This window comes from Scylla paramamosain, chromosome 7 (assembly GCF_035594125.1).
Source record: "Scylla paramamosain isolate STU-SP2022 chromosome 7, ASM3559412v1, whole genome shotgun sequence".
In the NCBI taxonomy this organism is placed as follows: domain Eukaryota; kingdom Metazoa; phylum Arthropoda; class Malacostraca; order Decapoda; family Portunidae; genus Scylla; species Scylla paramamosain.
This window is the reverse complement of record NC_087157.1, coordinates 17,341,103-17,365,268: the sequence shown is the minus strand read 5'-3', so window position 1 is coordinate 17,365,268 and position 24,166 is coordinate 17,341,103. Positions and strand designations below refer to the sequence as shown.

Sequence of the window (24,166 nt, the reverse complement as noted above, 5' to 3'; positions counted from 1 at the left end):
TGTGACTTAAGCGTGGTGAATCCTTTAAAATTCAGATCTGCACCATCACACACCACTGCTACTATTCACAACCACTACTATACACCTTGAGAATCTGCACCAGAATGGCAGTAAGTCACCAAACTCACCAGAACTGAATGAACTCACACCTACACACTACTACTACTACTACTACTACTACTACTACTCCTTACGGCCCACACACAACACACCTTCAGAATCTGCAACAGAACAGCAATAAGTCACTCACCAGAAGTCAATGAACTCAGACCTACACACTATTCCTCCTCCTCACAGCCTTTCATAGCCTATATACAGCACAGAACAACACCACAACACCAAACTCACCAGGCCTAAAAGCAGTGTCACAGCCCTCAATAGCCACACTGAAGTCGGTGCCAACATTTCCCTGGATCTTGACATTGTGGGTGAGGAGTCCCACCTCTGCATGTGTCTCCACTGTGTGTCCCCCCAGAGTCTGGGTGACGGAGAGGTGGGTGTGCTCCAGTGCCTCTGTCAGTGTGACCTCCAGGCCATCCTCAGAGACTGATGCGATGGTCCTCACCTCGTTCTCCTTCATGTAGAACCTGTGGAGGGATGAAGGGGGTGAGAGGGAGAGGGAGAGAGGGGTGGTTTGGGAGATGAATGGGTAGAGAGAGAGAGAGAGAGAGAGAGAGAGAGAGAGAGAGAGAGAGAGAGAGAGAGAGAGAGAGAGAGAGAGAGAGAGAGAGAGAGAGAGAGAGAGAGAGAGAGAGAGAGAGAGAGAGAGAGAGAGAGAGAGAAGCAGATAGATAGATACAGACAGACAGGCAGGCAAAGAGAGGTACAAAACACACACACACACACACACACACACCTGAGGAGGGAGTGAGTGTGGTGAGAGAGAAGATGAGGGAGATGGACAAGTTGTTGGAGTCTCCATACACTGCATCCCTCACAACCACCTCATGTTTCCCTCCTCCAAGTGCTGGGACCTGTCTCCACCACCACCACCACCACCACCACCAGGGAAAGAAAGAAAAAGAGCATTAAACATTCTTCCTAATTCAAAAAACTTTTCCTAACCCAAATCTATCATTGCTTAATTCATTGTCTCATTCAGTAATGTTACTTTTCCTGTCACTCACTCATTTGCAGAACTACATCTATTTCCTCTACTATTATTATTACTCAGTTCCCTCTCACTTTCCCCCCCAAGCTGCCTCACACTCCCTCATGGCACTCATCAGTCTCTTCCTTGCAGCACTTCCCCTCAATCCCCCAGACTCACGATGCACTGGAGGGAGGTGGGGGAAGCAGGGGAGACCAGGCCACACCTTTTGCCCCCCATGGTGACCTCAGGGGTGCCCCCGGACAGAGTGAAGCCAGTGCCATCCAGTGTGAGGGTGGTGCTGCTCACCACATCAGTAGAGGGCCTGGCAGGAGAGTAAGGGGGTAGTGTGAGGTTGGGAGGGAAGGGGGGTGGGGTGGGGACAGGAGACCAGGGGTGCATTATATGGGAAGTTTCTCTCTAACCCTGCACCCCCGTTCGTTTGGGGCAGTCCATCAGCAGGAAGCAGCAAAAATGGCCACCCACAGCACTCTTCTTAGCATAAGAGCTCACTGATGACCCTGTACTTGACATTGTGGACATTATTTATAGAAGAAATGAAGTTTTAAGGAGGCAAGAGGAGGAGAGAGAAGAGAGCCCACAGAGTCCTATGAGAGTCAGGGATTATGCTTGTTTATCAAAAGTAGTTTGTGTTACATATGTGGTCAAGGTGTCGCGATTCTACCACTCCAAAGTTGCTTTTTTTTTTTTCGTTAGACTCCCTCCAAACTAAGCCTTGAGGCCAGCATGCATGCTCTGGCTGGCCTGTCCAGTGGCCTGAACAGGCTGGCCCCACAAAAAAGTTACTCATACAGGAATCAGGCCACCTGAAGGGCCACACTCAGTTCTGCTTAGTGCCCAGACACTGTTGTGGAAGGTTGGCAGGCTGGCTGCTCTGCTCCACGCTGATGAACTGGAATGGCTGGCTCTGGCTCTGCCTCTGGCCTTGGCTACATTAATTATGACATTATCAACCTGTTGGCTTCATTAAGGGATAATCCCATCCTATGCCCCTATAATTTCATTTGGGCCAACAGCAAGCTCTGATGTGTGAAAGCAAGCCAAGTGAGTGCAGGCTGTGTATTGAGAACAACAAACACACTTCTTGCCACTACATCACAGACTGTGTTAAAGCACGACAATTCTGAAGAACTGGTGTGAGTGACATGCCCTCCATGGTGGAACACTTGGTTGACCTGTGAGTCTTGAGGCAAGTGAAGACTGCTGACCCAAAATTCCTACAAGCTAGATAATGAACAAAGTGAGCACTAACATTATGTTGTCATTGTTATTATTATTGTCACTATAATTATTAGGTAGTATTATTACTATCAATATTAGTAGTATTAGTATCACTGTCATTATTATTACTATCATCATTCATCTTATTTGTTGTTGTCTCAAAGACCCATTCTATTTCATTGCAACATTCATTTACAATACTTCCAAACTGGGGGCCACCTCACGTGCAGTGTCTTAACAACAGTCCTTTGTTGAACTTTTTTCATGTAAGGGGGACACGGGCCAATGGCAACAAAAACCCAATTTAAAAAAAAAAAACCCACCGAGATGCAAGTCCCCAAACAGGGTCCAAAGCGGTGATCAAAAATTGAAGGATAAGTGTGTTGAAACTTCCCTCTTGAAGGAGTTCAAGTCACAGGAAGGTGGAAATACAGAAGCAGGTAGGGAGTTCCAGAGTTTACCAGAGACAGGGATGAATGATAAGATTACTGGTTAACTCTTGCATTAGAGAGGTGGACAGAGTAGGGGTGAGAAAAAGAAGGTCTTGTGCAGCAAGGCTGCAGTAGGAGGGGAGGCATGCAGCTAGCAAGATCAGAAGAACAGTTAGCATGAAAATGGTGATAGAAGATAGCAAGAGATGCAACATTGCAGCAGTGAGTAAGAGGCTGAAGACAGTCAGTTATTGAGGAGTTGATGAGACAAAAAGCTTTTGATTCAACCCTGTCTAGAAGAGCATAATCCATAGATAGGCATAATCCATACATGGATGGATAGGGCCTCTGTACAGAGCAGCTGGAAGGGTGAGAAAAACTGGCGATGTTTCAGAACGCCTAACTTCATAGAGGCTGTTTTAGCTAGGGATGAGATGTGAAGATTCCAGTCTAGATTATAAGAAAAGGACAGACCGAGGATGTTCAATGTAGGAGAGGGGAACAGTTATGTGCCATTGACGAAGATGGGATATTTGTCTGGAAGGTTGTGTTGAGTTGGTAGATGGAAGAATTGAGTTTTTGAGGCATTGAACAATACTAAGTTTGCTCTGTCACAATCAGAAATTTCAGAGAAATCAGACGACAGGTGTTCTGTGGTTTCCTTTTGTGACCTGTTTACTTCCTGAAGGGTTGGACATCTATGAAAAGACGTGTAAAAGTGCAGGGTGGTATCATCATCATATGAGTGGATAGGACGAGAAGTTTGGTTTAGAAGATCATTGATGAATAATAGGAAGAGAATATGTGATAGGACAGAACCCTGAGGAACACCACTGTTAATAGATTTAGAAGAACAGTGACCATCTACCACAGCAGCAACAGAACGGTCAGGAAGGAAACTTAAGATAAAGTTGCTGAGAAAAGGATAGAAGCCGTAGGAGGGCAGTTTGGAAATCAAAGCTTTGTGTCAGACTCTATCAAAAGCTTTTGATATGTCTAAGGCAACAGCAAAAGTTTCTCTAAAATCTCTAAAAGAGATGACCAAGACTCAGTAAGAAAAGCCAGAAGAAGTAGAGCAGCCTTGACAGAACCCATACTGGCGATCAGAAAGAAAGTTGTGAAGTGAAAGATGTTTAAGAATCTTCCTGTTGAGGAAAGATTAAAAAATTTTAGATAGGCAGGAAATTAAAGCAATAGGATGGTAGTTTGAGGGATTAGGACGGTCACCCTTTTTAGGAACATGCTGAATGTAGGCAAACTTCCAGCAAGAAGGAGAGGTAGATGTTGATAGATGGAGTTGAAAGAGTTTGACTAGTCAAGGTGCAAGCACGGAGGCACGGTTTCAGAGAACAATAGGAGGGACCCCATCAGGTCCATAAGCCTTCTGAGGGTTTAGGCCAGTGAAGGCATGGAAAACATCGTTGTGAAGAATTTTAATAGGTAACACAAAGTAGTCAGAAGGTGGAGGAGAGGGAGGAACAGGCACTGAATCATTCAAGGTAGAGTTTTTAGCAAAGGTTTGAGGAAAGAGTTCAGCTTTAGAAATAGATGAGATCAGAGTGGTGCCATCTGGTTGAAATAAAAGAGAGAAAGATGAAGAAGCAAAGTTATGGGAGATGTGTTTGGTTAGGTGCCAGAAGTCATGAGGGGAGTTAGATCTTGAAAAATTTTGACACTTTCTATTTACGAAGGAGTTTTTGGCTTGTTGGAGAAAAGACTGCATGGTTCCAGGCAGAAATATAAAGTGCATGAGATTCTGGTGATGGAAGGCTCAAGTACCTTTTGTTACCCATCTCTCTATCATGTATAGCACAAGAACAGGCTGTGTTAAACCAAGGTTTGGAAGGTTTAGGTCGAGAAAAAGAGAGAGGAATGTACGCTTTCATGTCAGATACTATCACCTCTGTTATGTACTCAGCACACAGAGACAGTCTGTGACATGGAAGCAGTAGTCATTCCAAGGAAAATCATCAAAACACCTCCTCAGGCCCCCTAACTAGCAGAAGCAAAATGTCAGAGGCACCTCTGCTTAGGGGGATCCTGAGGAGGGATTGGAGCAATAGGATGAGATACAGAAGTGAGATTGTGATCAGAGGAGCCCAACAGAAAAGATAGGGTAACAGCATAAGCAGATGGATTAGAAGTCAGGAAAAGGTCAAGAATGTTGGGCATATCTCCAAGACAGTCAGGAATACAAGTAGGATGTTGCTCTAGGTCGTGGAGAATGGTAAAGTTGAAGGCTAGTTCACCAGGATGGTCAGTGAAAGGAGAGGAAAGCCAAAGCTGGTGGTGAACATTGAAGTCTCCAAGAATGGAGATCTCTGCAAAAGGGAAGAGAGTCAGAATGTGCTCCACTTTGGAAGTTAGTCAAAGAATTTCTTATAGTCAGAGAAGTTAGATGAGAGGTATACAGCACAGATAAATTTAGTTTGAATGACTCTGTGGTTGGAGCCAGATGGTGGAAAATTCAGAAGATTCAAGAGTGTGGCAATTCACCTAGTGAAGACTGAATTGTCTTTGCCAACACAAAGACCCAGCTCAGGAGTGATCCTACGCCACCTGCAACATCAAGATCTGAGGTCACTGGGTAAATGAGGTGGTGGGGGTGCTGGCCAACACAATCACTTTGAACATGATGATAAATATTTGTTCTCATTGAAATTAGTGAACATATTTAATAATGATAATATTAATAATGCATTACTGTTATTATTATTATTATTATCATCATCATCATTATCATCATCATCATTATCATCATTATTATTATTATTATATTATATTATTATTATTATTATTATTATTATTATTATTATTATTATTATCATTATTATTATCATTATTATTATTATTATTATCAGTTGTAGTAGTAGTAGCATCATTATTATTATTATTATTATTATTATTATTATTATTATTATTATTATTATAAACAAAACACCAGTGATACAGAAGATGTGTGTGTGTGTGTGTGTGTGTGTGTGTGTGTGTGTGTGTGTGTGTGTGTGTGTGTGTGTGTGTGTGTGTGTGTGGTGAAGTGGGGTGCATGGCATCAAGACTCACGTGACAGAGAGAAGCATGGGGGTGACGGCTGCAGCGTAGGTGAATGCTTTGGCAGCCATCACATTCTCACTGCAGGCCACACTGACCACCACCGCTGCCTCCCCCTCAATGCCAGGTGGCAGGCAGCAGGAGATGGTGTTGGCACTCTCCTGCAGCACGGGGCACTCAGCACCACCAACCACCACCATCTTGTACCCGGGAATGAACCCCGAGCTGTTCCCCACCAGCACCGCACCTCCGTTGATGCTGCCGGACTGAGGTGTTAGGGCAGAGGCCACGGGCAGGGTAGTGGAGGACACCTTGTTGCCCACAACTGCCCTAGCCCCAGCCATGGTCACCATGGGTCTGTAGGAGCCTGCGGACAGGCCGGCTGCTGTGCAGGATACTTTGGTGGGGGTGAGAGAGGTGATGGTGCAGGAGTAGGAGGCGGGATGGTCCTCTGTTGAGTGACTCTGTTGTGGGTGTCTCTCCTGGGGGTTGTGGTCCAGTATGTGGGGAAGAGGGCCAATGCCAGCCATGCGCCAGGCACCCAGCTGCACCGTCTCCTCAAAGGTGGCTGCCCCGGTGCCGGTGAAGCTACCCCAGAAGCCCCGAGGGGCCTCCAGCACATCCACCAGGGACAGCCTCGCCTTCTGCCCCAGGCCATGCAGGTACTTACCACTGAGCACGTTATCCTCATCCTCGGCCACTGTCTCCACCAGGCGGTCCATCTCATCACCCGCCTCCACACCCAGGAAGTCCTCAACCTCATCCTTCAGCACCACCACCACCACTCTTCCCTTTCTTCCACCATCAAGTCTTCCTTCTCCTCCTCCTGAGGCACCTCTCGGCAGCCACGGGGGACCAACTGTTGCACCAGAGTGATGGTGACCTTGGTGTTGTCACTGCCAAAGTTGTGGCCAGACAATGTCACTTCCTCGCCCTGCACTGCCATGCTGGTGACCACAGGGGTGAGTGCCTCACTGTAGGTGAGAAAAGGAATTTATATAGTCTTTTGCCAAGACACTGTTGATGTTGGATACACATCTAGTCTTAGATATGGTGACAGACTTAAATAATTCACTCATCTTGATCATTCTGCACTGAAAGGAAGATGTGCCATGTGGTAATACAGTAATGCACACATGAGTACCACTGCCAACAGTGCCTCACCATGGAATTACCAACACTACGAGAGAGAAGAGAAAGGGGAGACCTTATAACAATGTACAAGTTAGTAAACAATATAGAAAGAATAGGCAGAAATTACTTGTTACCACAGATGAAGGAGGGAGAGAGACAGATGAGGGGGCATATGAAGAGAATAAAGAAGAGTGGATGTTCAAGCGACATCAAGAAATACAGCTTCCCATACAGAACTATTGAAATCTGGAATGATCTAAAGGAAGAAGTGGTTGTAGCAAACAGTGTACACATGTTTAAACAGAAACTGGATAAATATAGTTATGGAGACAAGACAAAATGAACTTTGGCTTGTACTCTGTACAATACAACTAGGTAAACACAACTAGGTAAGTACACACACACTACAAGAACAGGTGATATAGGCAAAGGAATGTACATCAAGCCAAGGAAAATCTAAGGAGATATAAACACAGAAAGGAACGAGTGTCTGATTGTAGCACAGAACATAAGAAAACATGGAAAACTGCAAGAAGCCATTAGGTCTATAAGTGGCAGTCCACAGACTCTGTATACAGAGGGTGTCCAAGTTACGAGGTAATGAGTCACGAATGTTCATTGATATGAGCAGTCTACTTGCAAAAAGAAAATGTACTCTTGATAATGTTCCCTTTGCTAACCAAACATTCAAATTTGGCACACAGTACGCTGCTTTGCCACTAACTACGCAGTGCAGCAGCATAGCAGAGGACCGCCTACTGGCCCAGGACACAGGCCCTGTAGCAGTTTATTATGAGACGCTAGTTTAAAATTTAAATTTAATTTAAAAACATATTGTACTGCACCGCAGTGAGTCTGCCTTGAGACTCCACAGTGCACAGACCTCTGCCAGTCTGCCTCTGAGAGGCAAAGAAACAGGAGAGTTGTGCTGCATGGTGTAGAAACCCTGCTCCATTACATTAAGTCCACAAATAGGCAAACAAACCTGTCTTATGCTTTCAGCCAGCCATCTTAATAAATTACATGAAAAAAGGTATGCATAACCTGAGAGGGAGAGCGGAAGAAAGGAAAAATGTACATGAGAGAGAGAGAGAGAGAGAGAGAGAGAGAGAGAGAGAGAGAGAGAGAGAGAGAGAGAGAGAGAGAGAGAGAGAGAGAGAGAGAGAGAGTTGTATGCCTGGCATATCTGAGTCTTGCATTTGGCAGAAACCTCAAGACTGTCACTTCTTGGTGGTATCACATCACCCATAAGGCAAGGTGCTCTCTCTCTCTCTCCCTCTCTCTCTCTTTCTCTCTCTCTCTCATGGTACTAAGTATCAAGTAAGTAAGCATTACATTGTTTGCAGAACGTATGATTCTTTTTTGGTTCTGAAAAATTATGATGACAAGTTGCGAGGAAAATGACTTACAAGCAGCCTTCCGGAACATATCTTGCTTGTAACTCGAACACCCTCTGTACTACAACTACACACACACACACACACACACACACACACACACACACACACACAAACTCACAGGGACACTTACTCAATTCTGTCAGGTGTCTGGGTGAGTGTGTGTTTCACAAAATAGTAGTCATTTCTTGTCACGAATTTTGTGTTAGTCTTGTATGACATGTTGACGAACTGATGGGGAGAAAAATGGAACCAAAACACAATTAAATCATATGCATAAACCTGTGATAATAATGATTACAGTAAAAATAATAATAACAATAAAAATAATAATAATAATAATATTAATAATAATAATAATAATAATAATAATAATAATAATAATAATAATAATAATAATAATAATAATAATAATAAAAATAAAATAATAATAATCTAATTTTCATCTGAATGCATAAACAACTTAGCATAAAGATAATATTTATTCCATTCTCTGTGTGTGTGTGTGTGTGTAATAATAATAATAATAATAATAATAAACAGTTTATTATTTATGCAGTTGACAAACTGAAAATGTACATAGGGGATGGGGAAAAACTTAACATTAATCCTAAAGGTAAGTCTAATCTAGGAGGGAAATACTATTGATTGATGGCTCGCACCATGGTGGGAATCGCACTGAGTCTGTACCAGTCCGTGCGCGGCGCCTTCAGGGGCGTTATTTTGTTGTGGTGTCTGGTGGTACGGACTGGGCGAGGCGCGTCGGGTGGCAGCATGTTTCTGAGACGTGGATGATGCAGTAGTCCCCTCCCAAACTTCTCCAGAGCCTCTCGGTGCCTGGTGGTTATTCTGGACAGACTCAGGTTGGTCAGGGCTTCTTCATAGGTGGTGTATGCAGGGCCAAGGATGACCCTGCACGCCCTTTTCTGCACACTCTCTAGCTGTAGCTGTTGAGTGTGTGTGAGGGAGGAGGACCACGCTGGGGAGGCGTACATGAGTTTGGGGAGGATGAAGGTAAGGTACACCCTCCTTAACTCATCTGTCAGCGTCCCCAGCGACCTGAGTCTGCGCAGCATGTACAGCCTGTAGGTAGCTGATCTCACGGTGCTGGCGACATGCTGCTTCCAGTTCAGCTGGTTGTCCACCGTGACTCCGAGAAGCTTGGCACATTGGACCACCTGGAGGGGGTGAGGGCCCACTGTGAGCCGGGGAGGGGGCACTGGTACAGAGGAGGTACAGAAATGCATCACCACAGTTTTGCTGTGGTTGATGGTCATCCTGCTCTCCTCCGTCCACGTCTGCAGTCGCTCCAGAATTGCTTGCAGTGGCGAGTAGTCCGGGTTCTTGGTGGAAACTGGGACACCCACGGTGCAGTCATCCACATACTTCCAGCGATAGGGGGTGTCAGTGAGGGCGTCATTGATGAGGAGGAGGAAGCATAGAGGACCCATCTTGGTCCCCTGGGGGACTCCACATGTCAGCTGTTGGAAATTAGAGACAGAGCCCTGATAGCGAACGGCCTGACGTCTCCCTGTGAGGAAGTCAGCTAGCCACACTATCAGATTAGGAGGGAGACCCAGACTTACTGCCTTGCTGATGACAACAGTGTGATCAACAAGATCAAAGGCTTTTTTGAAGTCCACAAAAGCAACTGCTAGAGAGGTGTTTCGCTTGTCCAGGTGGCTGTGGATGAATTCAAGGAAGCTGGTCAGGTAATGTGAGTGGAGATGGCTTTAATATTTCCGAATTGTCTGATATCCACGGTGTTACAAATTTTGGTGTATGCCCAGTCATATACAAAATCTTCACAAATAAGGCTAGGGATGGAAGTGATAGAGACTGGCCTGAGGTCATTGAGTGACTGTGAACTGGAAGTTTTGGGGATGGGGATGACGTAAGATGTCTTCCAGTCCGCGGGGCAAGAGTGTTGGGAGAGTGAGGCGTTTATTATGGAGCATAGCGGTGTTGCTAGCTCTACAGCAAATTCCTTGTACATTTTTATAGGAAGGTCAGTGGGTGTGGTGGATCTTGGTTTAAATTTAAGTATTCTCTTAAAAACATCCATCGCCTGGACAGTGTGTGGAGGGGAGGGAGCGGGAAGATAGGCAGGAAGCGGAGTGGTGTGGAGGGGAGGAAAGGTTTGACAGATAGCAGCAAAGTGATCGTTCATCTCCTGAGCCGCGAGATTAGCAGGAAGGTGTGAGGTGCAAGGAAGAGATGAAGTGTGCTTTTGTAAGCCACACAAAGCTTTGATCTTAGCGTACCACTGTCTGTTGTTGGTCAGCTTGAGGTGGTGTATCTTGTCTGGGTAATAGCTTGCCTTTGCATTCTTAATCTCCCTGATTACTCTGTTTCTTAGTTTCCTGTATAGGACCAGGCAGGAGTGGAACGCCCAGATCCGCTGATGCATGAGTCTTTTAATGCGGGGCGTCATCCAGGGAGCATCAGACGGGTGCGTTGTGACGCTCTTGGCTGGGAAGTAGTGGTGGAAGGCTTCTGTGGTGGTGGCGACGTAATTTTGCCATTTTAAGTGGACATCCTCCTCATCCAGCACCTCGGTCCATGGGTGTTGTATCACCCACTGCCCAAACTCCCTCATGGCTGAGTCAGGCATGGGGCGGTGGGTCCTGGTGACAGCTGACCGGGGGGGTCGAGGTGGTGGGTGTGGGTGTCCACAGTATGGAGAGGTGGGTGCTCCGTCCCATGGGAGGCAGCGGCTTGGGTGGCGAATACTGCTGGCCCAGGTCTGTGAGTATAAGGTCGAGGATGGCTTGCTGGTGGGTGGGGAAGTCCACGACCTGGGTGAGGTGTAGCTGGTGTAGGATATCGTTGATATCTAATCTGTTAAAGTCCCCACAGATGACCAGCTTGGCAGCAGGATACCTCACCCTCAGGGCATCAGCAGTGTTGATGATGTGAGCGGTGAGTAACTGTGCTGTGGCGGCTCGTGGGGGGTGGTACATGACGCAAACTATGGTGGAGGCCATGTTGCTGGGATGGGAGGGGGGCGTGACTCTCACCCACAGGGCCTCCACACCAGCAGGAATATCGACAGGGAGGTGTGAGGGGCTGAGGGCAGAGCGGCAGAAAACGGCCACTCTCCCCCCCCTGCGTCCTGACCTGAGGTGATGGTAGAGCTGGTAGTCCTGCATTGTGCACACCTCAGGAACAATCTGCCACGCCTCAGTAACCGCCACAATGTCCGCACAAGTAGATCTCACCGTCACAATCAATTCGTCCATCTTGTTGGCCAGAGACGTTGCATTAAATAAGAGGAGTGAGGGAAGACTATACCACGTTCTCGGCACCTCAAAGTGTTTGTATTCCCTCTTCTCCACCCTGCGGTCTTCTCTGGCACTGGAGGTCACTGGAGTGAGTGTGTGTGTGTGTGTGTGTGTTTGTCAGAGAGAGAAAGTTTATATCCCAGGGACTGCCAGTTGTAGACCTGATGGCTACTTGCAGCTATCCTTGTGTTCTTGTGCTCACATGTCCCCCTTAGCCTCCACCACTCCCCTGTGTTGCTGTGCTCCTCTCCCTTTAGCCTCCACCACACCCAGAACTCACCTGATTAGCATTTTCAAAGTTGAAGTCAAAAGTGGCACCAGTGTAGACAAGCCCCATCCAGCCAGCACCACCAATACGGAGCATGAGGTAAGGGATGTGGGTGGCGCCGAAGTCGTTGCTTACCACCAGGTCCTTGCCAAGCAGTGAGGAAGGGCTCGGATTGGTGATGGCCACTCGCAGGAATTTCATAGCCCCTCGACAAACTGATCCTGGCACCTATAGTGATGACAGACAAAGGAATGGTTATTATTGTTTTTTTTGTATGTAAGAAGGGTGCTGGCCAAGGGCAGCAAAAAGAGCAAATAAAAAGGTCCAATGAGGTGCCAATCTCTAAAGGAAAGGATCAAAAAAGATCATTCAAAGTTGGAGGTCAAGTGTCTCAAAACCTCCCTTTTGAAAGAGTTCATGTCATAGAAAGAAGGAAACACAGAAGCAGGCAGGGAATTCCAAAGTTTACCATGAGTTGGTTATTCTGTTGTTTGGGTTAGTACTGGTGATGTTTACTGTGATTAGATATACACATATGCATACACAGATGTATATCTGATGTAAAAGACAGGTAGGAAAGGAGTGATGGGAGTGATAAGACTGCTTATACTATGGGGTGAGATTTGTATTAACAAAAAATAAGAAAATAAGGGAAGCTGCAAAAGGCTACCAGACCTACACGTGGCAGTCTCTAAGAAACATACCCATCTATTTCCACCTAACATCATCATGTAAAAACTTGTCTAATCTTTTAAAGTTCCCTAATGTAGTGATGTGTACTGTGATTAGATACACACACATGCATATGCGGATGCCTCTTTGATATATAGTACAAGGAGGAAAAGAGATCTATCTATCTGTCTATACACCAGGCTGATAATCCCATACTAGGTAACCCAAAGCACCTCACACTCAAACACACATCATTCACACTCTTAGGCCCATTGACCCCTGGAGAAAAGGCACAGAAAAAAGATAAAAAGAAAGAAATGGCATCCTAGAAATGACTCAGTATATAAGATAAAGGTACAAGGAAGGGAAGGGAAAACATACAAGTTAATCAGCATTTATCCAGGTACAATAAATAATAAAGAAATACAAGACCAGAAGCATATCAATGAGAGAGAAAAAAATTTCAAAGAAGGAAGGGGAAAATATCTATAAACCCACAAATATATTCTGCCTTATACCTACATTCTTGGTGACAGAGAATGCTGCTTCTTGAGTGAAGGAATCAGTTGGTAAGATGCCCATTGTGGGAACAACATTCGCCTCCGGTTCGCCCGTCAGAGAGCCATCAGCGTCTATCCAGATTGTCTCGTGTTCCCACTGAAACCTGATCTGATGTGGGAGACAGAATGGTGTCTGTGTCAAGGAGCAACTTTGTGTGTATTCTTGAATACTTTGCTCTGCCATCAGGTTTATTTTCAAGGTGATTAGTCACATTTTCATGGGTCTTCTTTACTATAATGCTGTAGAACCATTGCTTTTCTAGTGATAGTTTAACAGGGAATTCACAATCATCACTGGGAAAAAAACATCCATGAGAATCTATATATGCAGCCCTTGAAAACAGTCATTACAAGAGTTACTGGTGTTTGTAAATGTTTTCAAGATTCTCATCAGTTTAATGATGATTCTGCATTAAAAAAGTTCTTATGAGTTATTTGTGAGTTTTTAAGTGTTTCCATGCATATAAGACTAGTTTAACAATGGTTCACCATCAGTAATAGAAGAAACACTCATAAGAACTTCAATAATCATGGTTGTGGCTTCAGAAAATTGTCCTGATGGGAGAACAAAGCATTGCAAAATAAGTGCATATATGGCAAAAACTGAGGAGATACAGAGAGTCATCCTGAAGAAGAGATGTTTTTCCTTACCTTGTTGGGTGAATTCTCAAAGGCCAGACCCTTAACCTGTGCCCTGTAGCCTCCCTGGTAGTTCCTGCACTGAGAACAGCCAGACAGCGCAGCACTTCCACCCTCATCAAAGTTAACAAATGTGACATTGGAGATACTAAAGATCTGGGTCTTGGGCGCCACAATAGCACTGGTTCCTGAGGTGCAGGCACTGGAGTTGAGGGCCGAGTGACACACCACCAGGGAATTGAAGATGCCTGCACAAAACAGCGTGAATAAAAGATTGTCTCATGATCCTACAAAAACTTAATCTGGAGACAAAATGGTGTTTGTGTCAGAGTAGCTTGGTGTGCATTCTAAAAGGTCTGCTCTCTCATCAGGTCTGTTTTCAAGGCGATTATTCAGGTTTTCATGTTTTTTCTTTATTTTCTCTTTTTTTCACAACTGATGCTGTAGAGGCCTTCCACAGCATCATTATTTCAGTGATAGTTTAACATAAATTCATCATCATCACTGGGAAAAAACATCCCTGAGAATTCAAACTCAACACATATAGCCTTTGAAAATAGCCCTTATGAGAGCTATTAGTGTTTCAAAGTGTGTTTTCATGATTCCATTGATAGTTTAGCAGGAATTCAGCATCATCAATGGAAAAATTAGGCCCATGAAAGTTCAATTAATCACACATGTGACCTTTGAAAATCCTTAAGAGAGTTGCTGGTGTGTGAAATGGTTACTGTACTTAAAGATGCTGTTATAGAAGGTACCTGTAGAAAACCTAACTGAACATAACCTAACCTACCCAAGTTTATGTTATTATATAATTCAGTGTACTTATATTAACTGCTGCTGTTGTTTTTGCTATAACAGTTATTTAAAGATCTGTGTGGTATGTTATTTATGTTCCCTCCAAAAGCTGTGCAAGATATAGGGAAGGAAGAAATGGAATCAAGCATCTTAACTAACATTGCAATTTAACTCATCACTTGCATATCCTGCTTTTCTTAACCACAATTTCCTCATCAGGCAGGGAGCTCAACCAGGCCTCACTACCTCTCACTAATTCACTCGCATATCCTGCTTCTCTTAACCACAACTTTCTCATCAGTCAGGGAACTCAACAAGGCCTCACTACCTCTCACTAATTCACTTGCATACTCTGCTTCTCTTAACCATAATTTTTTCATCAGTAAGGGAGCTCAACAAGGCCTCAAGGGGTCCTTCAGTTATGATGGAGTTCCATTCCTATAAACCGATTTTCAGCATAGGTTTGAACTGGTACCTACATTATGTCACTCACCTATGCTAATGTTATAGTAAAGTCATATTCTAGTTTATAAAAACATAACTACTGTACCTGTAAAAGAAACACATCAGGACATACAGTAAAAAAAAAAAATAAATAAATAAAAAATAAATAAATCAGTAAAAAGGACAAAGGGGAATGTACAGGGACAAGCACTGCCAGTTTAACTACCAAGAGGCAGAAGTCGAGATCATTGTAAACTGAGGACTCCCTATACCTCTCACTCCTTCCAGTCACCATCCCCCTTCACCCCATCACCACCCAGTGACTCACCAGGGCTGTCATCCTGTCCGAACCCTCCCTTCAGAGACACCATCTCCATGCCAGCCTGTTGGTTATCAAGCATCACAAAGTTGTGGAACTGCAGCTTAGTGCCAGATACTGCCTCGGCACCCCGCTCACAGTGCCACGCGGTGAAGCTTTCCCACTTGGCCACCTGGAGGAATTTTTTTTTTTTCTTTTCTTTTCTTTTTTTTTTGTGTGTGTGTAAGTGGACACTGGCCAAGGGCAACAGGTGAAAAAAGGCCACTGAGGTGCAGGCTCAAAAGAATGGTCAAAAGGCTCATCCAAAAGTGGAAGATTTTTATTTATTTATTTATTTATTTTTTTTATTGTCCTTACTACTGGGATTTTTATTTCTTGGTAACAGTTCACTAAGCCACAAGACTGTTCCTTTCCAGTGAGGGGTTGATGGGGCTACGTGTGTGAGTGAGTGTGTGTGTGTGTGTGTGTGTGTGTGTGTGTGTGTGTGTGTGTGTGTGTGTGTGTGTGTGTGTGTGTGTGTGTGTGTGTGTGTGTGTGTTGCTTTGCCTGGACCATCCTGTGTGGGATCGTAATATTTTGTAATAGTAAGCTCTGTTTCATCAAGTGTATCAGTAATTAGGCAGGTGAGGCTACAGGAGCATAGTTTATAATAGTAAGCTCTGTTTCATCAAGTGTATCAGTAATTAGGCAAGGTAATTAGGGTACAGGAGCATGGTAGCACTGCCACTGACTCATGTACTAAATCACTGACTGGTCTATGAATTTCTATATGACTTTGAAATGTTAGCAAACTTCTGTATTTCTACCAGAACCATAATTTGAATTGTATGGGTTTTGACGGAAATACATCAATCTGCTGCACATTTCAAGACAAGATGGGAATTTGCTGACTGATCAGTGAGTGAGAGCTTTGGTCAGTTACAGTGTTATCATGTTCCTGTGTCCTGAATTACTAAGACACACCTAATGACAGAGTGTAGCAGTATTGCCCATCATTATACACACACACAGATCATATACACATGAATGGATACGTATTTAGTGATGCGTGACACAGACTTACCACGTCCCTGCCTCCACAGATGTCTGACTTTGGGTGATATCCTGGATTGGAGAACACCCACAGACCATACCTGGAACAGAGGCCAGTGTTGTCATCAAATGTCCCAATGTCCCAGATGGATAGCCAGAAAACAGATTAACTTTTATCCTTCTGTACTATGATCCTCTCTCTCTCTCTCTCTCTCTCTCTCTCTCTCTCTCTCTCTCTCTCTCTCTCTCTCTCTCTATTCCACCCATCATGTAAACTTCAAGCCAGCACAGAACACACAGCATAACAATAACACTCATGCACACATACACACATCCTCTCTCTCTCTCTCTCTCTCTCTCTCTCTCTCACCCAACACACACACACCCTCTCTCTCTCTCTCTCTCTCTCTCTCTCTCTCTCTCTCTCTCTCTCTCTCTCTCTCTCTCTCTCTCTCTCTCTCTCTCTCTCCTACCCAGCCAACACACAATCACAAACACACACACACACACACACCTTCCCATGGAATGTGCAGTGTTATTGAAGAAGAGTCCCATCTGTTCAGTGTTCTGGCAGTAGATGTTAGTGGTGGATGGGCCCGAGGGGTGGTGGTCCAGCCTGTACCAGTAACCAAAGTGTGTTCCACTGGCAGCTGCATTGTGACGGAAAATGTTGTTTGGGTTCACCACCTGATGGATGAGCGAAACAGTGGATCAGTGAGTAAGCGGTTTGTGGAAAATTGCAGGAGTTATGAGTGTGTGACTGGAGTGGGAGGTGGTTCTCAGAGTGGCTTGTGGAGACTTTGAGAGTTTTGAGTGTGTGGAAGATTCTCTCTCTCTCTCTCTCTCTCTCTCTCTCTCTCTCTCTCTCTCACACATTCTTCCATCTAATTGATTTTTACTGAAAGAGGAGCACTGGTCAAGGGCAACAAAAGGAAGAAATATACCCACTGAGGTGTCAGTCCCTAAAGGAAAGAGGCCAATGGATCATCCAAAACTTGAAGCCTCCCTCTTGAAGGAGTTCAAGTTATTGGACTGAAGAAATACAGAAGCAGGCAGTGAGTTCCAGGGTTTACGAGATAAAGGGATGAATGATTGAGAATACTGGTTAATTCTTGCATTAGAGAGGTGGATAGAATAGGGGTGAGAGAAAGTAGAAGACATCCCTTACTTGTTCTCCCTCCTCCCACCTTTTCCCTCCCTGCTTCCTTCCCCTATACACGCACACATGTACACACACACACACACACACACACACACACACAAAAGATGTGGTTGAAGCAGAGCATTGTACACATAATTAAAGAGAAATCGTGCAAACATAGATATGGAAACAGGACAAAAGAGCTTGCTTGGACCCTGTGCAGTACAACTTGTTAAATACAACTAAATAATCACATACACACACCCACCCAGAATGAGGAGCGTGTCACATCCACATTAAGAAGGGAAGAGGAGGTCCTGGTGTAGACTGCAAGGTTGTACTGCACCACACTATTCTGCTCCACCCCATCCTCTGTGAAGATAGCGTGACCCATGTTGTTGTACACCACATTATGCTCCACCAGCAGGTTGTTTCTTGCGTGCATTGTCACTGCGCGGTTGTAGGTGTGGTGGATGGAGCACCTGCGGATGTACGAACCACCCATGTCCCCAGCCAGGTGGAAGTGGAGTGGGTACCGCCCAAGTTGGAATGCCTGGGTGGAAATTTGGCAAGTGTGTATGTGTGTGGATTACAATGGATGTGGTGTGTTATTGTGCTTGCCTGAAGTGGAGGTGATGTTACTGTGCCTGTTTGAAGTGGAGGTGGAGGGATATTTTGATGTGTGAATGAATTAGGGTGGATGTGGAGGTGATACTAATGTGTCTCTCTCAAGTGGAAGTACAACAAATATTGCTCAAATTACTACATGTGACATTACTACTACTACTACTACTACTACTACTACTACTACCATTACCACTGCCACAACACACATGACCTGACCCAGATTGGCCCAGCAGGACCCAGCCTCTCACAGCCTCACCTGACCAGCCTTGGTCACCTCCACGTACTCAATGCATCCCATCACCAAGTCCAGGTCAGGGAACTTTCCAGACAGTATCACGGTGGCGCCAAATTGGTCACCGCCAATCTCGTCTCCATGTTGACCATTGAAACATGACTGGGTGGCGTGCTGGTCTGGGATGGTAAAGAGAAGAGAGACATGTTGGTGTGTGGCAGTGAACAGAGAGAGAAGAATGCATTGAGAGAAAGAAAAAGAGAGATGTATTCTCATGTTTCTGCATCTTATCTCAGCCACTTCTATCAGGTCCTGGTGAAAGTTACTGGGATTTTCCAGGATGTTTTCATTATAGTAGTGAAAGGTTAGCAAGGATTCTATGCCTTTTATTAGATCTGGGGAAAACTATTGTTGTTTTCAAGGATATTTTCACAATCTAACAAGGATTCTATGCCATTAACTGAGTGTGGTGGAAACTGTTGTGGTTTTCAAGGATGTTTTCCTGATTGTAATGAGGTTAACAAGGATTATATACTGTTAATAGATTTTGGTGGAAAGTATTGTGGCTTTCAAGAGTTCTTTCATAACTGTAATCATAAATGAACAAGATTCTACACCATTAACAGATTCTGAGGGAAAGTATTGTGACTTAAGCGTGGTGAATCCTTTAAAATTCAGATCTGCACCATCACACACCACTGCTACTATTCACAACCACTACTATACACCTTGAGAACCTGCACCAGAATGGCAGTAAGTCACCAAACTCACCAGAACTGAATGAACTCACACCTACACACTACTACTACTACTACTACTACCACTACTCCTTACGGCCCACACACAACACACCTTCAGAATCTGCAACAGAACAGCAATAAGTCACTCACCAGAAGTCAATGAACTCAGACCTACACACTATTCCTCCTCCTCACAGCCTTTCATAGCTTATATACAGCACAGAACAACACCACAACACCAAACTCACCAGGCCTAAAAGAAGTGTCACAGCCCTCAATAGCCACACTGAAGTCGGTGCCAACATTTCCCTGGATCTTGACATTGTGGGTGAGGAGTCCCACCTCTGCATGTGTCTCCACTGTGTGTCCCCCCAGAGTCTGGGTGACGGAGAGGTGGGTGTGCTCCAGTGCCTCTGTCAGTGTGACCTCCAGGCCATCCTCAGAGACTGATGCGATGGTCCTCACCTCGTTCTCCTTCATGTAGAACCTGTGGAGGGATGAAGGGGGTGAGAGGGAGAGGGAGAGAGGGGTGGTTTGGGAGATGAATGGGTAGTGAGAGAGAGAGAGAGAGAGAGAGAGAGAGAGAGAGAGAGAGAGAGAGAGAGAGAGAGAGAGAGAGAGAGAGAGAGAGAGAGAGAGAGAGAGAGAGAGAGAGAGAGAGAGAAGCAGATAGATAGATACAGACAGACAGGCAGGCAAAGAGAGGTACAAAACACACACACACACACACACACCTGAGGAGGGAGTGAGTGTGGTGAGAGAGAAGATGAGGGAGATGGACAAGTTGTTGGAGTCTCCATACACTGCATCCCTCACAACCACCTCATGTTTCCCTCCTCCAAGTGCTGGGACCTGTCTCCACCACCACCACCACCACCACCACCACCAGGGAAAGAAAGAAAAAAGAGCATTAAACATTCTTCCTAATTCAAAAAACTTTTCCTAACCCAAATCTATCATTGCTTAATTCATTGTCTCATTCAGTAATGTTACTTTTCCTGTCACTCACTCATTTGCAGAACTACATCTATTTCCTCTACTATTATTATTACTCAGTTCCCTCTCACTTTCCCCCCCAAGCTGCCTCACACTCCCTCATGGCACTCATCAGTCTCTTCCTTGCAGCACTTCCCCTCAATCCCCCTGACTCACGATGCACTGGAGGGAGGTGGGGGAAGCAGGGGAGACCAGGCCACACCTTTTGCCCCCCATGGTGACCTCAGGGGTGCCCCCGGACAGAGTGAAGCCAGTGCCATCCAGTGTGAGGGTGGTGCTGCTCACCACATCAGTAGAGGGCCTGGCAGGAGAGTAAGGGGGTAGTGTGAGGTTGGGAGGGAAGGGGGGTGGGGTGGGGACAGGAGACCAGGGGTGCATTATACGGGAAGTTTCTCTCTAACCCTGCACCCCCGTTCGTTTGGGGCAGTCCATCAGCAGGAAGCAGCAAAAATGGCCACTCACAGCACTCTTAGCATAAGAGCTCACTGATGACCCTGTACTTGACATTGTGGACATTATTTATAGAAGAAATGAAGTTTTAAGGAGGCAAGAGGAGGAGAGAGAAGAGAGCCCACAGAGTCCTATGAGAGTCAGGGATTATGCTTGTTTATCAAAAGTAGTTTGTGTTACATATGTGGTCAAGGTGTCGCGATTCTACCACTCCAAAGTTGCTTTTTTTTTTTTTCGTTAGACTCCCTCCAAACTAAGCCTTGAGGCCAGCATGCATGCTCTGGCTGGCCTGTCCAGTGGCCTGAACAGGCTGGCCCCACAAAAAAGTTACTCATACAGGAATCAGGCCACCTGAAGGGCCACACTCAGTTCTGCTTAGTGCCCAGACACTGTTGTGGAAGGTTGGCAGGCTGGCTGCTCTGCTCCACACTGATGAACTGGAATGGCTGGCTCTGGCTCTGCCTCTGGCCTTGGCTACATTAATTATGACATTATCAACCTGTTGGCTTCATTAAGGGATAATCCCATCCTATGCCCCTATAATTTCATTTGGGCCAACAGCAAGCTCTGATGTGTGAAAGCAAGCCAAGTGAGTGCAGGCTGTGTATTGAGAACAACAAACACACTTCTTGCCACTACATCACAGACTGTGTTAAAGCACGACAATTCTGAAGAACTGGTGTGAGTGACATGCCCTCCATGGTGGAACACTTGGTTGACCTGTGAGTCTTGAGGCAAGTGAAGACTGCTGACCCAAAATTCCTACAAGCTAGATAATGAACAAAGTGAGCACTAACATTATGTTGTCATTGTTATTATTATTGTCACTATAATTATTAGGTAGTATTATTACTATCAATATTAGTAGTATTAGTATCACTGTCATTATTATTACTATCATCATTCATCTTATTTGTTGTTGTCTCAAAGACCCATTCTGTTTCATTGCAACATTCATTTACAATACTTCCAAACTGGGGGCCACCTCACGTGCAGTGTCTTAACAACAGTCCTTTGTTGAACTTTTTTCATGTAAGAGGGACACGGGCCAATGGCAACAAAAACCCAATTAAAAAAAAAAACCCACCGAGATGCAAGTCCCCAAACAGGGTCCAAAGCGGTGATCAAAAATTGAAGGATAAGTGTGTTGAAACTTCCCTCTTGAAGGAGTTCAAGTCACAGGAAGGTGGAAATACAGAAGCAGGTAGGGAGTTCCAGAGTTTACCAGAGACAGGGATGAATGATAAGATTACTGGTTAACTCTTGCATTAGAGAGGTGGACAGAGTAGGGGTGAGAAAAAGAAGGTCTTGTGCAGCAAGGCTGCAGTAGGAGGGGAGGCATGCAGCTAGCAAGATCAGAAGAACAGTTAGCATGAAAATGGTGATAGAAGATAGCAAGAGATGCAACATTGCAGCAGTGAGTAAGAGGCTGAAGACAGTCAGTTATTGAGGAGTTGATGAGACAAAAAGCTTTTGATTCAACCCTGTATAGAAGAGCATAATCCATAGAAAGGCATAATCCATACATGGATGGATAGGGCCTCTGTACAGAGCAGCTGGAAGGGTGAGAAAAACTGGCGATGTCTCAGAACGCCTAACTTCATAGAGGCTGTTTTAGCTAGGGATGAGATGTGAAGATTCCAGTCTAGATTATAAGAAAAGGACAGACCGAGGATGTTCAATGTAGGAGAGGGGAACAGTTATGTGCCATTGACGAAGATGGGATATTTGTCTGGAAGGTTGTGTTGAGTTGGTAGATGGAAGAATTGAGTTTTTGAGGCATTGAACAATACTAAGTTTGCTCTGTCACAATCAGAAATTTCAGAGAAATCAGACGACAGGTGTTCTGTGGTTTCCTTTTGTGACCTGTTTACTTCCTGAAGGGTTGGACATCTATGAAAAGACGTGTAAAAGTGCAGGGTGGTATCATCATCATATGAGTGGATAGGACAAGAAGTTTGGTTTAGAAGATCATTGATGAATAATAGGAAGAGAATATGTGATAGGACAGAACCCTGAGGAACACCACTGTTAATAGATTTAGAAGAACAGTGACCATCTACCACAGCAGCAACAGAACGGTCAGGAAGGAAACTTAAGATGAAGTTGCTGAGAAAAGGATAGAAGCCGTAGGAGGGCAGTTTGGAAATCAAAGCTTTGTGTCAGACTCTATCAAAAGCTTTTGATATGTCTAAGGCAACAGCAAAAGTTTCTCTAAAATCTCTAAAAGAGATGACCAAGACTCAGTAAGAAAAGCCAGAAGAAGTAGAGCAGCCTTGACAGAACCCATACTGGCGATCAGATAGAAAGTTGTGAAGTGAAAGATGTTTAAGAATCTTCCTGTTGAGGAAAGATTAAAAAATTTTAGATAGGCAGGAAATTAAAGCAATAGGATGGTAGTTTGAGGGATTAGAATGGTCACCCTTTTTAGGAACATGCTGAATGTAGGCAAACTTCCAGCAAGAAGGAGAGGTAGATGTTGATAGATGGAGTTGAAAGAGTTTGACTAGTCAAGGTGCAAGCACGGAGGCACGGTTTCAGAGAACAATAGGAGGGACCCCATCAGGTCCATAAGCCTTCTGAGGGTTTAGGCCAGTGAAGGCATGGAAAACATCGTTGTGAAGAATTTTAATAGGTAACACAAAGTAGTCAGAAGGTGGAGGAGAGGGAGGAACAGGCACTGAATCATTCAAGGTAGAGTTTTTAGCAAAGGTTTGAGGAAAGAGTTCAGCTTTAGAAATAGATGAGATCAGAGTGGTGCCATCTGGTTGAAATAAAAGAGAGAAAGATGAAGAAGCAAAGTTATGGGAGATGTGTTTGGTTAGGTGCCAGAAGTCATGAGGGGAGTTAGATCTTGAAAAATTTTGACACTTTCTATTTACAAAGGAGTTTTTGGCTTGTTGGAGAAAAGACTGCATGGTTCCAGGCAGAAATATAAAGTGCATGAGATTCTGGTGATGGAAGGCTCAAGTACCTTTTGTTACCCATCTCTCTATCATGTATAGCACAAGAACAGGCTGTGTTAAACCAAGGTTTGGAAGGTTTAGGTCGAGAAAAAGAGAGAGGAATGTACGCTTTCATGTCAGATACTATCACCTCTGTTATGTACTCAGCACACAGAGACAGTCTGTGACATGGAAGCAGTAGTCATTCCAAGGAAAATCATCAAAACACCTCCTCAGGCCCCCTAACTAGCAGAAGCAAAATGTCAGAGGCACCTCTGCTTAGGGGGATCCTGAGGAGGGATTGGAGCAATAGGATGAGATACAGAAGTGAGATTGTGATCAGAGGAGCCCAACAGAAAAGATAGGGTAACAGCATAAGCAGATGGATTAGAAATCAGGAAAAGGTCAAGAATGTTGGGCATATCTCCAAGACAGTCAGGAATACAAGTAGGATGTTGCTCTAGGTCGTGGAGAATGGTAAAGTTGAAGGCTAGTTCACCAGGATGGTCAGTGAAAGGAGAGGAAAGCCAAAGCTGGTGGTGAACATTGAAGTCTCCAAGAATGGAGATCTCTGCAAAAGGGAAGAGAGTCAGAATGTGCTCCACTTTGGAAGTTAGTCAAAGAATTTCTTATAGTCAGAGAAGTTAGATGAGAGGTATACAGCACAGATAAAT

The 24,166-nt window shown here is 44.7% G+C and overlaps 3 protein-coding genes across 7 annotated transcripts in view; all 3 read right to left on the bottom strand.

Moving 5' to 3' along the window:
• The window catches only part of LOC135102137 (fibrocystin-L-like), a 38,535-nt gene extending 37,247 nt beyond the window's left edge, over positions 1-1,288 (bottom strand). For 4 of the 5 annotated variants that reach the window (XR_010269539.1, XM_064006920.1, XM_064006921.1 and 1 more), the window contains exons 1-2: positions 857-999; positions 349-587 (exon numbers count right to left, since the gene is read on the bottom strand). Coding sequence is in view for 4 of the 5 variants with exons in the window: in XM_064006920.1 (XP_063862990.1) it covers positions 349-580 (232 nt within the window). In the remaining variant the exon portion in view is untranslated. Of the gene's footprint in view, positions 1-348; positions 588-856; positions 1,000-1,270 lie in introns of those variants that run through there. The other variant, XM_064006919.1, reaches the window with a different exon arrangement.
• Positions 1,289-8,872: 7,584 nt separating this feature from the next.
• On the bottom strand, positions 8,873-15,517 carry LOC135102139 (uncharacterized). Its single transcript, XM_064006924.1, has 5 exons — positions 15,339-15,517; positions 13,781-14,016; positions 13,092-13,238; positions 11,910-12,125; positions 8,873-9,826 (listed from the first exon to the last, which is right to left on the bottom strand). The coding sequence occupies exons 1-5, from the start codon at positions 15,409-15,411 to the stop codon at positions 8,987-8,989; spliced, it is 1,512 nt and encodes a 503-aa protein (XP_063862994.1). The 5' UTR covers positions 15,412-15,517; the 3' UTR covers positions 8,873-8,986.
• Positions 15,518-15,568: 51 nt separating this feature from the next.
• LOC135102140 (fibrocystin-L-like) lies at positions 15,569-20,239 on the bottom strand. Its single transcript, XM_064006925.1, has 6 exons — positions 19,836-20,239; positions 19,350-19,588; positions 18,386-18,540; positions 17,771-18,055; positions 16,876-17,048; positions 15,569-16,462 (listed from the first exon to the last, which is right to left on the bottom strand). The coding sequence occupies exons 2-6, from the start codon at positions 19,579-19,581 to the stop codon at positions 16,342-16,344; spliced, it is 966 nt and encodes a 321-aa protein (XP_063862995.1). The 5' UTR covers positions 19,582-19,588; positions 19,836-20,239; the 3' UTR covers positions 15,569-16,341.
• Between the last annotated feature and the right edge of the window lie 3,927 nt (positions 20,240-24,166).